Source organism: Oncorhynchus gorbuscha, linkage group LG03 (assembly GCF_021184085.1).
Source record: "Oncorhynchus gorbuscha isolate QuinsamMale2020 ecotype Even-year linkage group LG03, OgorEven_v1.0, whole genome shotgun sequence".
Lineage (NCBI taxonomy): Eukaryota > Metazoa > Chordata > Actinopteri > Salmoniformes > Salmonidae > Oncorhynchus > Oncorhynchus gorbuscha.
The window spans coordinates 71,818,150-71,828,553 of record NC_060175.1 but is presented as its reverse complement, the minus strand read 5'-3'; the positions used below and the strand labels follow the sequence as shown (position 1 = coordinate 71,828,553).

Here is a 10,404-nt window from a genome sequence, read left to right as displayed (position 1 = left end):
GTGTTAGTGTTGGCTGTTTAACAGTCTGATGGCCTTGAGATAGAAGCTGTTTTTCAGTCTCTCGGTCCCAGCTTTGATGCACCTGTACTGACCTCGCCTTCTGGATGATAGCGGGGTGAACAGGCAGTGGTTCGGGTGGTTGATGTCCTTGATGATCTTTATGGCCTTCCTGTAACAACGGGTGGTGTAGGTGTCCTGGAGGGCAGGTAGTTTGCCCCCGGTGATGCGTTGTGCAGTCCTCACTACCCTCTGGAGAGCCTTACGGTTGAGGGCGGAGCAGTTGCCGTACCAGGCTATTGTGAGTGTAGCCTAATACAAAAGAAATCTGACAAAACAGCACTTTTGTTTAAGCAGCCTTTATTTGCAGTGTTGGGGAAGCTACAGTCCTCTGGAATGAGTTAACCAAGCTACCAATGATTTAACAATGGAAGAAGTTAAGCTACACTAAAGCTGTCCTTGAGAAAAATATAGTTTACTGAACTAAAGTTACTTTGAAGTAATTCACTACATCCAAACTATGTGAAACCTATCTCTGAAATGTCATAGACTACAAATTGCAAGAACAGTTCACTCTGGAGTCAGATATTTACAAAATGTGTAATTTAGTCTACTAAATGATGCCAGAAAAAGAAAGGAAATGCCGGAAAAAGAAAGGAAATGCCGGAAAAAGAAAGGAAATGCCGGAAAAAGAAAGGAAATGCCAGAAAAAGAAAGGAAATGCATGCCTACTTCACCCATATTATATTTTATTTTTGCAAAAAAAGTAGTGTGTAGTTCCAGTAGTTACCACTGCAGAAAAGTAATTAACTACTGAAAACACTACCAAGATATGAATTTAGTTAAAGATTCAATGCACCCATTCTTATTTCAATATCAAATAATTAATGGGTAAAAATGAAGTACCTTATTGTGATTGTTTTCTATTAAAATGGTCCAAAAAATTAGCAAAAATAGCTTCTTGGCAAAGAACAATTTCTCAAGCAAGTATTTTGCTAGGACTGTCTGGGGGTGGTCTGAGTGGCAGAGATAACCAGCTGTTATTGGCAGAGAGGTTTGGAACTCTCTTTCACCGGGGAAACTTTGGTTTTAGAAGTGGGGGGGACATCATTATTATACTTATTTTTATCCAGATGGATTAACACTCCAAACAGCCTAACCGATCGCTCGGAGGCATCCGCATGGTCCCAAAGCACACTGTTGCCTTGTTATGAATCATATTCGAATTGTAAAACTGGGGGGACAAAACTACAATTTCAGAATGTGGAGGGGGGCATGCCCCACGTCCCCAGTGTAAGTTGCACCCCTGCTCATTCTTATTGGTCTAATAACTAAAGGCAGGCCAAAACTCCATCCCACCAAAACAGGCTGAAATTTCAGGTGGCCTTTTCAAACAGCTTTAACACTAAAAGGACATTATCATAATTTTCACAATTTCACAGTAGACAATTATTCCAACCTCATAGTGTGGAAATATGCAACACAGAAAATCAAGTTTTTGACTTCTGTGGGCCTTTAAACTACCACCAAGCTACTGCAAAAATGTAGTTAAATTAGGCCTAGGCTACTAGTTGAACTTGGATAAATGTAGTCCACTACTCCCAACACGTTGTATTTGTGACCTTTAGGATTTTATGTTGATGTTTATTGCAGTCGATTGCACAGCCACCGTGCATAACTAGACTATATCCTGTTTTGTTTTTGAAGGAGCCGAACTTCTATTTTTATTTGCCTTTCAACTAAAGAAACTGAAGAATATGAGCTCGTGCGTCGTCGTAGGAAATTCGCGCTCAAGCGCAAAGAAGCTGACGATGCTTGCGGAGGTCTTAGCGTTCGCCTCCGCGTCTTGCAGTAGTAGGCTGCTTGAACGGTGAGTCTTTCGATCTGCAATCCGTGAATGGATAAACCATACGGTATATGGAATAAACCTGGAACTTCCACCGGGGATTATGAAGTGTATTAACTTCATATCATATGGTGATGTTTCGTGAGAATCCTCTCCTGACTCCTGAATGTCGTTTGAAACTTGCCAAATGGACATCTCATTTAGATTCAACTTGGGCTGCTATGAAGCTTCGATCGGCGTTGCACTCACGGCAAATCATTGACAGTCACAGAAAAATATAAGAAGGGAATTTGCTCATAAGGGATCGTGTCAATCATAGGCTACTCTATTGAATTGTCCTCCACTAATTTACCGCGGAAAATAGATGTCAACGGCGGGCTATCGAAACACCATAGGAATAAGTCTTCACCCATTTGAACACCACCTTAAAAGTGGGAAAAACGAGGGATACGACGAGACGCGGGAGAAAGGATGCAGTCGGGAAAGGGAATGAAGAAGGTCTCAGCAGGTGGAGGAGCGTCGCTCTGCTGTCTGTTGCTCTTGTGGGTCATCTACTCCCATCTCCTGAGAGAGGGTAAGTGCATCTACATGATGCAATGCCACGGTCAGGCTACTCTACTTACTGGAATTTCTAATGCAAGGAGACAGCACAGTTACACATGGATCATTCATTGTCTTGATACTGCTTGATCTCAGTGTATACTTGTTGTTACACAATGTTGTTATTTTGCTTTGTTGTATTGCTTTTTACATAAAAATGACCCTCTCTTGGGTTGGTATTCTAGACCAGGGATCATCCACTAGATTCAGCCTCTGGACGATTTTTTTCTTGAGCAGATGGTCTGGGGCTGAACATAATTACAAATCATTTGTAAACTGCAAATTTACCGGAAGAAGCCCCAACAGATATAATATTTGACTAAAACATAATAATTTCAATCCTTGCTTACATTGTAATATAAGATCACACGTCTCTCTATTATTCGTGGGAATACTGTACTTGGAAACAGATTTTCAAAATGTAAACCACTCGGAGCTGATTTCTTGGTGTTTTCACAGTCTTTTATGTCCAACAATGAAAACAATATTTAAAAATAATTATAATTTTCAAAAATAGTTTCGAACACTTGGAAAAATAAAATCACCCCAGGGCCTGCCGGCAGCCGCCAGTTGTCGAGTGTGTTAGGGGATTATTTGTTGTTAGGCTACTCAAAAGATTAATGCTGGAACCAATGCTCCTGTCATGTATTCTGTGGAAGATCCCGGGCTGTGGAGGATCCCTGGCTGTGGAGGATCCCTGGCTGTGGAGGATCCCTGGCTGTGATGAAGCCTATTTATTTTACCATTAGCCCAAGTCTATTATTCTTCATCATGTGCCTTATGATTTCATACCGTTTTATATTAATTCCTTGCCATGCAATGACAGTAGAAGTCTACCCTGTTGAATTATGTATGCACTAGTAGTGCAATTACACTTTCACTCATCCACAGAATGGAAAGCAAAAACACGTTTCCCTCTGCTACATAGGCTACTGCCCTGAACTAAACCAATTTGGAACTCTGTAGTCTTGTCTAACAGAGAAGGACACCAGAGCTTAGAACATGGTTATTCATTTATTACTACCATGCTCATTTTCTTCTCTGGTTCACAAGGCGAATGTCTATGTTTTCCTCAGCTCCTCCTCTCTCAAACCAATGATATCAACATGATTGACAAAAGGATGCTTGCTTTCTTTGAGTCTATTACAATAATAATGCAATTAACATTATTCACGGATAACCTCGTTATGGAGGTGTAGAAATGAAGCAATCAATGTAGTTTCATTTTTTCACAACCCACTCCCATTCAGTAAATAATTGAAGCTACCGAAAAAGGCCCCCAGGGTATGTCTAAGGGCTTTGTATAGCATGGGCCTACATAACATCTTCATATGAACTACATCAATTCTTCACAGATCATTTATACACCGCAGTATAAACCCCTGAACTATGGAATACTATGGCCTGCCCTCGGGATACTGATCAAGCCTGCACTTGGACCTTCTCTCTGTGTACAGTAGTTCGGTTTTGGGATAAATTCCTAGGTTGTTATTCTTCACCAACCCAAGAAAGATTCACAGTCACAAAGATCAGGATGTCCTTTGGCAGACATGTTGATTATCTGGATACATTGTTTAGACTTCTCTTTGTGTCGATCCCAAACCAACCACTTGTCCCTACCCGCTATGGAGATTTGAGAGGGATAGATATGGTATGATATGGTTGTAGCTTCACCTTACCCTCTGATTGCCTAGATGGAAATGATATCCATATCGCTTACACCTGTCCAGTCCTCTCAAATCTCCACACCTTCATAGGGGTAAGTATAGGGGTCGATTTGATTTGGGCGCTCCTCCAGCATTTGAAGTCTTCTCAAGTTTCCCATCGCTCAAGTCAAATACATGTATACCTCTGCTTCCCTATTGTAGGACGGTGCACATATCTCAATCACACCTGACCATGCACAGATACTCACTCAGTGCTCCTAGGTCCGATCTCCACCTCCCTGGGTGGCCCCTGGTAGCCTAACAAAGAGAGGTCTTGGGGCAGGGGCGGTCGTGAATCCTGCCATGACTGGCTGCATCGCCTCCCCTCCATAGCGGCACCATCTGTCACAGCGACAGGAAATCAAAGTACAGTAGCCTGGCCTTCTCATGCCATTGGGCCCCGGCCCCACACAGATGGATGGCCTGTCAAGCTCCTCTCCATGCTCGCCAGTTTATTCAACGCTAAATTTGGAAATGTCTGGATTTCCCTCACCAGAGCCAATTCCACCAGTTGTTCAGTGGACCAGCAGCTCCCCCTCCCTCTTCGCTTTGTCAACCTCACCACCTTTGTTGTGTGTATGGGTCAGAAGAGAGAGAGAGAGAGATGTTCTCTGAGATTTTTTGAGGTGGAGGTGTGTGTTTCTTGGACTGTATCTGCATCAAATATGTTGATGATGGAAAGGTAAGTTTGACACTTTAGCCAGTGGCGGATTTAGGTATAGGTGTCATGTGCAGCCGCCCAGGGCGACGTTGTGCCGGGGGCGGCACTGGGCACCCGCACAATTTTTTGGGGAATGGTGACATTTGCACAGCGGTTTTCTTATCGCTCATCGGCACGTCACGTCACGTCAATGATATCATGTCACCGTGTGGGACTGTGGGTCAATTAACCTTGTCGGAGTGGACGCCCTGATTCTAGTATGTGAGCTAGGCAGGCTACTGCCTGGGAAGGTCTCCCACTCAGAAGCACGAGATGGGGAGGTGGGCGGGGGTTGACCTCAGGTCTCCCCACTGGATGCCTGAGGTAGTGGAAGTGGGGGAGTCTATCAAATAGCGCACCTCTAACTTTGTACAGTACTAATGCAATTAGTAAAATCAGTCACACTACGAAATGCTACCAAATAAACCACAATTCATTCATGAAACTGTGGATATATAGTTTCACAGACACATTGTTGTATTTTTTTATGGTTTTTGCAAAATCATTAAGAAAAACATAAAACCAGTCTGCACATCACCAAAGTGAATTGGTTTAGTCTTGATGCTTGGTTGACAGTTTTGTGGGGGTGGGGGGGGGGGGTAATGTAATGAAGCTCTAGTGCCAAATCAACACAAATGTGTTTCTATTTGTCTTCGTTACTTCTTTTTGATATTTACGGGTCTTATTTTTGTATATATTTTTATACTTATATAGTTTTAAATGTTATGATTATTTATTTGTGTTGTTCCAAATGTCTGAATAAAAATTAGTTGTTTGTTTGTTTGTTGGCGTGGGGGCTGAAGGGGGGGGGTTCACCCAGGGAGCCATACAAGCTAGAACCGCCACTGACTTTAGCTGTGGGGTTACAACAGCATGTTGTGCTTTAGCCTACTAAGTCCATTGTATTTGTCCATTTGAAGCTCAGTGGAGAAGGCTTTGTGAAATTGATAGGAAAGATTTCAGTCTCCTCCAGAAGTTCTGTTCAGTGGTTCAAATTACAGGGGGGACGGTTTTGCTCCATAAATTGTGAGTAAACCACTACTCCTGTTTTGATAGGTAATGAAGTCATAAAACTATGGGGATGTTTATGGAAAAATGAAAAGGGTTTTTACTGCAAAATCAATGTTGCTGCACGCCAAGGCCCATATCTCACAGGTCCCTGAATAGCATCAGCTGTTTGCCTTCCTCTGGGTTGAGCGATGAGCTATTTTGTCTGTGGAACGCATTGGGAGGTTAAAATGGATGGTGTCAGGGAGAGTGTGGGTGAAACGTTATTGTCCTAGTCTGTTTCCTGTCATCAGCCCCAGTCTTTTTGATCGACTCTATTCTATGAAAGGACCTCCCTCCTGCATTTTAAAGGTATAGTTTACCCAAATTACAAAAAAAGCACAAAAATGCCTCCTTCCTAAAGAAAAGTATGACCCAGGAGAGATTTAAATCCACAATCTGGGCTTGGATTACTTTTATGTTAAAAGCATTGATGACCAAAAACCAAAGACAATGATTGGCCCCTACATACTGTTGAGGATTATGGGTAGGTTATGAGCTTACTCTTATTTTTATTCACAAATCATCCCAAAGTCATTTGGAAATCAAGTGACTCGGCTTCACGGTCCTCTTTGAAGTGGGGGTATGTATACAGTGGGGCAGCTGGTTGTGGGTGTGTGCTTTCGATTGCTGAATCACATGATCTCAACGTACAAGGTATGAGACCAAGATATTGTCACACGCAGATGAAGTTACATAGTGGTAGTTTGAACTGCAGCCAGCCATGTCATCATGCCTAAAAGATGTGCATTAATATGTTGTAGCGCTCCTCTGGCCTACTTGTTTATACCAGGAACTCATAGTGGATGACAGTAGGTTGAACAGTACAGTCACACACGGTCACAAGCACGCGGTCACACACACACTCACATACACACACCAGCTGGTGTACTTTAAAATATGTGTTAATCTACTGTAGGGAATACAGTAATTAAATGTATTGTCAGATTTGCATGTTTATTTTCTTAGAATGCACGCATACATTTTCTAATGGTATCAGGTATTTATTTTATTTTTTGTGTTAAAAAAAAAAGTGATATGTGCCTAATTTGCACAAATACACTGGGTATATTTGTATATTTACATAAAGAGGTGGAAAGGGATAGACGTACCTGAACTCACCTGATCTGTCTACCCTACCTGCACTCACCTGCTCTGTCTACCCTACCTGAACTCACCTGCTCCGTCTACCCTACCTGAACTCACCTGCTCCGTCTACCCTACCTGAACTCACCTGCTCCGTCTACCCTACCTGAACTCACCTGCTCTGTCTACCCTACCTGCTCTCACCTGCTCCGTCTACCCTACCTGAACTCACCTGCTCTGTCTACCCTACCTGAACTCACCTGCTCTGTCTACCCTACCTGCTCTCACCTTCTTCGTCTACCCTATCTGCACTCACCTGCTCTGTCTACCCTACCTGCTCTCACCTTCTCCATCTACCCTACCTGCACTCACCTGCTCTGTCTACCCTACCTGCTCTCACCTGCTCCGTCTACCCTACATGCACTCACCTGCTCTGTCTACCCTACCTGCTCTCACCTGCTCTGTCTACCCTACCTGCTCTCACCTGCTCCGTCTACCCTACCTGCACTCACCTGCTCTGTCTACCCTACCTGCACTCACCTGCTCTGTCTACCCTACCTGCTCTCACCTGCTCCGTCTACCCTACCTGCACTCACCTGCTCCGTCTACCCTACATGCACTCACCTGCTCTGTCTACCCTACCTGCTCTCACCTGCTCTGTCTACCCTACCTGAACTCACCTGCTCTGTCTACCCTACCTGCTCTCACCTGCTCTGTCTACCCTACCTGCTCTCACCTGCTCCGTCTACCCTACCTGCACTCACCTTCTCCGTCTACCCTACCTGCTCTCACCTGCTCCGTCTACCCTACCTGAACTCACCTGCTCTGTCTACCCTACCTGAACTCACCTGCTCTGTCTACCCTACCTGCTCTCACCTTCTTCGTCTACCCTATCTGCACTCACCTGCTCTGTCTACCCTACCTGCTCTCACCTTCTCCGTCTACCCTACCTGCACTCACCTGCTCTGTCTACCCTACCTGCTCTCACCTGCTCCGTCTACCCTACATGCACTCACCTGCTCTGTCTACCCTACCTGCTCTCACCTGCTCTGTCTACCCTACCTGCTCTCACCTGCTCCGTCTACCCTACCTGCACTCACCTGCTCTGTCTACCCTACCTGCACTCACCTGCTCTGTCTACCCTACCTGCTCTCACCTGCTCCGTCTACCCTACCTGCACTCACCTGCTCCGTCTACCCTACATGCACTCACCTGCTCTGTCTACCCTACCTGCTCTCACCTGCTCTGTCTACCCTACCTGAACTCACCTGCTCTGTCTACCCTACCTGCTCTCACCTGCTCTGTCTACCCTACCTGCTCTCACCTGCTCCGTCTACCCTACCTGCACTCACCTTCTCCGTCTACCCTACCTGAACTCACCTGCTCCGTCTACCCTACCTGCACTCACCTGCTCCGTCTACCCTACCTGAACTCACCTGCTCCGTCTACCCTACCTGAACTCACCTGCTACGTCTACCCTACCTGCACTAACCTGCTCCGTCTCCCCTACCTGCACTCACCTGCTCCGTCTACCCTACCTGCACTCACCTGCTCTGTCTAGACCTACCTGAACTCACCTGCTCCGTCTAGACCTACCTGCTCTCACCTGCTCCGTCTACCCTACCTGCACTCACCTGCTCCGTCTACCCTACCTGCACTCACCTGCTCCGTCTACCCTACCTGCACTCACCTGCTCCGTCTACCCTACCTGAACTCACCTGCTCTGTCTACCCTACCTGAACTCACCTGCTCTGGCTACCCTACCTGAACTCAGCTGCACTGTCTAGACCTACCTGAACTCAGCTGCACTGTCTAGACCTACCTGAACTCACCTGCACTGTCTAGACCTACCTGAACTCACCTGCTCGGTCTACCCTACCTGAACTCACCTGCTCTGTCCAGGCCTACCTGAACTTACCTGCTCTGTCTACCCTACCTGAACTCACCTGCTCTGTCTAGACTTCCTCAATAATTACTGTTATTGTCATGTTCTGTTGCATAATTCAACAAGTGTGTCAATAGCAGGATACCGTTGGTTTAAAAAATCAACACGCTTGGCTCTAGATTACACCTATCCAAACATACTTCACATTGTTTGCGAGATCAAACATGATCACTATAATCCGAGTGTTCATTTTTGAAAGTTGCTTTCATTTCATCGCCTATAATTTGTAATCCCAGACCAAGCTTTAGCATTCTTATAAATGCAATAGAAAGACAATGTGTTCCATTGAACCCATTTCAGCCATTACCGGGGTGTGTTTGTCAGGTCATTACAAACTTTTCCTTGGTCGTAAGGTTAACGGGGGGAAAAAACAGGCACAAACAAGAGTAGGAAAGAGTCGCAGGAGTAAAATGAAAGCAATCAATCAAGCGAGATTAAAGTGACAAGTGGATTCTGCACCCCTCAAACACAGGAAATAAATAGCCGTAGGAGACAGATCCTCGGGTGGGCGGGGCGTGGGCATTGTTATTCAAATTCTGAGCTATATTATATGCAAAAACATTTTGGAGAAATTATTTTATACTAACACAGTTGCTCAAAGAAAGAGATTTTGTTGAACAAGTGATCTTTTTTCTCTCAAAAAGGTTGGGATCATAATTGATTACGGATCATCCTGAATGAGTCATGAATAATGATGAGTGAGAAAGTTACAGAAGGGTCAATGATCAAACCCTCAAGACATGCTAACCTCACGTTATTGTAATGGTGAGAGGTTAGCATGTCTTGGGGGTATGATCTTTGACCCTCTGTATCTTTCTAACTCCTCCGCATCTTCACAATCATGGTAGCATCCACATTAATGTAGAAGTGTGTAGAAACAGATATATTCTTATTTACAGTAAAAAATAAACAAAATAACACAATACATGATTTAACCATTCAATTCTATTGGGCACAAAATAATCAGAAACACAACCAAAACTAACTGCAAATACATCCAGTACGTTTGTAGAGTCACAGGCATGATGTAGTTATTGCATGCTAGGAACATGGGAACAAATACTAAATTGACTACTTTATTTATAAGAATCTTTAGGGGTGTCAATCATTTTGACCTCTACCTTTTTGAGAGAAAACAATGATTACTTTAAACCAAATCTCTTTCTCTGAGCAATTCTATTAGTATAAAATAACTTAATTTCCCATTTTTGGGCGGCATACAATATAGCTAAGTATTTCAATGTTTTATTTTCTACAGTCATAATTGCTCATCTTTATCAAGGGTGTCAATCATTTCGGACCCCCACTGTATATACAGTACATCATACACAAACACACAAGCAGTGCAGAGTCAAAATAACACTGCTCACTATACATTTGCTTTGCGGTTTGTGTGTGCATACTTTTGTGTCTGTGTGTGTATGTGTGTGTTTATGTGTGTATTTATCCATGCATCACTGTATGTCTGTGTGTGTGT

At 44.1% G+C, this 10,404-nt stretch overlaps 1 protein-coding gene across 2 annotated transcripts in view; it reads left to right on the top strand.

Moving 5' to 3' along the window:
- Nucleotides 1-1,714: 1,714 nt before the first annotated feature.
- Nucleotides 1,715-10,404, top strand: part of tafa5l (TAFA chemokine like family member 5, like) — a 39,845-nt gene continuing 31,155 nt past the window's right edge. Inside the window, exon 1 of one of the 2 annotated variants that reach the window (XM_046336817.1) lies at nt 1,715-2,417. In XM_046336817.1, coding sequence (XP_046192773.1) covers nt 2,315-2,417 — 103 coding nt within the window. In that variant the 5' untranslated portion in view covers nt 1,715-2,314. The remainder of the gene's footprint in view (nt 2,418-10,404) is intronic. The other variant, XM_046336812.1, reaches the window with a different exon arrangement.